Source organism: Entamoeba nuttalli, assembly GCF_000257125.1.
Source record: "Entamoeba nuttalli P19 unplaced genomic scaffold asmbl_6099, whole genome shotgun sequence".
Taxonomy (NCBI): Eukaryota; Evosea; order Mastigamoebida; family Endamoebidae; genus Entamoeba; species Entamoeba nuttalli.
Window position 1 is genome coordinate 178 of NW_008577883.1, and position 1901 is coordinate 2078.

Here is a 1901-nt window from a genome sequence, read left to right on the forward strand (position 1 = left end):
ATTCTTCATTGTACAAAAATTAAAAATTCAATTTGTGTTTCATGTGAAGGAGGATATCAAGTTGATGAAGATGGATTGGTTTGTTTAGTGAAAGCAAAGTCTGTTGTACCAATTGCAGTTTCATTAGTTAGTTTAGGTGTGATAGTTGGAGCATTATTATTATTTATTATCATTATATTTATGGTATTCTTAAGAAGAAGAAAAATGCAACAAGAAAAAGAGATGCGAGTCTTTTTGATGAAACGATCAAATGTAATGTTTAAACAAGTACCAAATTCACCAATTTGTATTAGTAAAACAGTTTTACATTTTGATGAAACGAAGACTGAAATACCTGTAAATAAAGAATCAAAAGACCTTATTTGTATTGGTAATTTGGATAAAAGGAAATTAAAAATTCAAATGACATCAGTAGAAAGTTGTAAATATGAAATTAGAACAGACCCATCAGTTGTTGAATTAAAACATGGAGAAGCGTGTGAATTTCAAGTATTTATTACTCCATATTGTACGTGTTCTATTAATAATTCAATTAAATTGGTTTATTTGGATTATAAAGAAGGTATTCAAAAGGATATTGATATTGGAATTAATACTCAAACAGAAATGTCTCCATTTATTGATGCTGATGAATTAAAAGAAGATAAATTTTTGGGAGAAGGCTCTTTTGGTATGGTCTACAAAGGAGTTTATAGAAACATTACAGTTGCTATTAAAAAGATGAAAACAAATGATATAGATGAAATGGAAAAAGAGCTTGAAATGTTGAATAAAGTTAAGAGTCAATGTATTATTAGGTTCTATGGATGTGTTCAAACTAATGGAAATGTTAGTCTTATTATGGAATTGGCAGAATTTGGATCATTTAGTGATGTCATTCAAAAGAAGAATCTAAAAATGAATTTAAGAGTTTATTTAGACGCTGCAAAAGGTGTTGAGTATCTTCATAATAATGGAATTATTCACAGAGATATTAAACCTGATAACGTTCTTATTGTTAATAATAATATTGATGCAGATATATGTGGTAAATTAACTGATTTTGGAAGTGCTCGTATGATTAATATAATTAGAAAGAATAGAACGTTTACAAGTGGTATTGGAACTCCAATATATATGGCTCCAGAAATATTAAATGGAGAACATTATGAAGCGCCTGTTGATATATTTTCAATGGGTGTTATGTTATATGAAGCGTGCTCATTTATCAAACCTTATTCAAACAAAGCTCTGTTCCCAAATTCATGGTCGGTTCCTATGTTTGTCCAAAGTGGAAAAAGATTACCACAAATAGAACCAATTCAAGATGATTGTTTCAATGCTATTCAGAAATGCTGGGAAGCAAATATTGATTTAAGACCTGATGCTTCTCATCTTGTTCTTTTAGCAAAAGCATTATACCAACATTATTCTAACCTTGCCAATTAGTGGTTTATTAAATGTTTTGTGTTCTTTTATTTTATTATGAGAATATACTTAATCAACAGATAATATTATAAAAAATTCTTCTTGTTTTTTTTTTAAAAATAATTTATTATTGTTATGAAATTATATTTAATATAAAACTTTTGAGAATATGAAATTTATTTAATTTAATTTCAAACAAGGAAAATATTGCTTCTTAATTACTTAATTTTGTTATTTCTTCTTTTAATAATTTAATAATACTCTCTCTTGATAACATTGAATAAATAACTTAAATATTATGACTCATCAAAAAAATAGTTTAACCACTTTATAATTTTTATAATTGAATAATTTTTATATGTAACGCTCAAAGAAAAAGAAATAGATAAAATGTGTCAATTATCTTGTTTGTATATCTCATACACTTAAATACTTCTTCAAAGCATTGAATTTTCTTAGACTCTTTCAATAAAAAAGTCAATTATTAGATATAT

General features: G+C 26.1%; 1 protein-coding gene across 1 annotated transcript; it reads left to right on the forward strand.

Annotated features, from left to right (window-relative positions):
- Positions 1 to 255: 255 nt before the first annotated feature.
- On the forward strand, positions 256 to 1428 carry ENU1_147020 (protein kinase domain containing protein; the record flags this gene model as incomplete). The annotated part of the gene is made up of 1 exon (XM_008860501.1): positions 256 to 1428. One exon carries the CDS (start codon positions 256 to 258, stop codon positions 1426 to 1428), a length of 1173 nt encoding a protein of 390 aa, XP_008858723.1.
- Between the last annotated feature and the right edge of the window lie 473 nt (positions 1429 to 1901).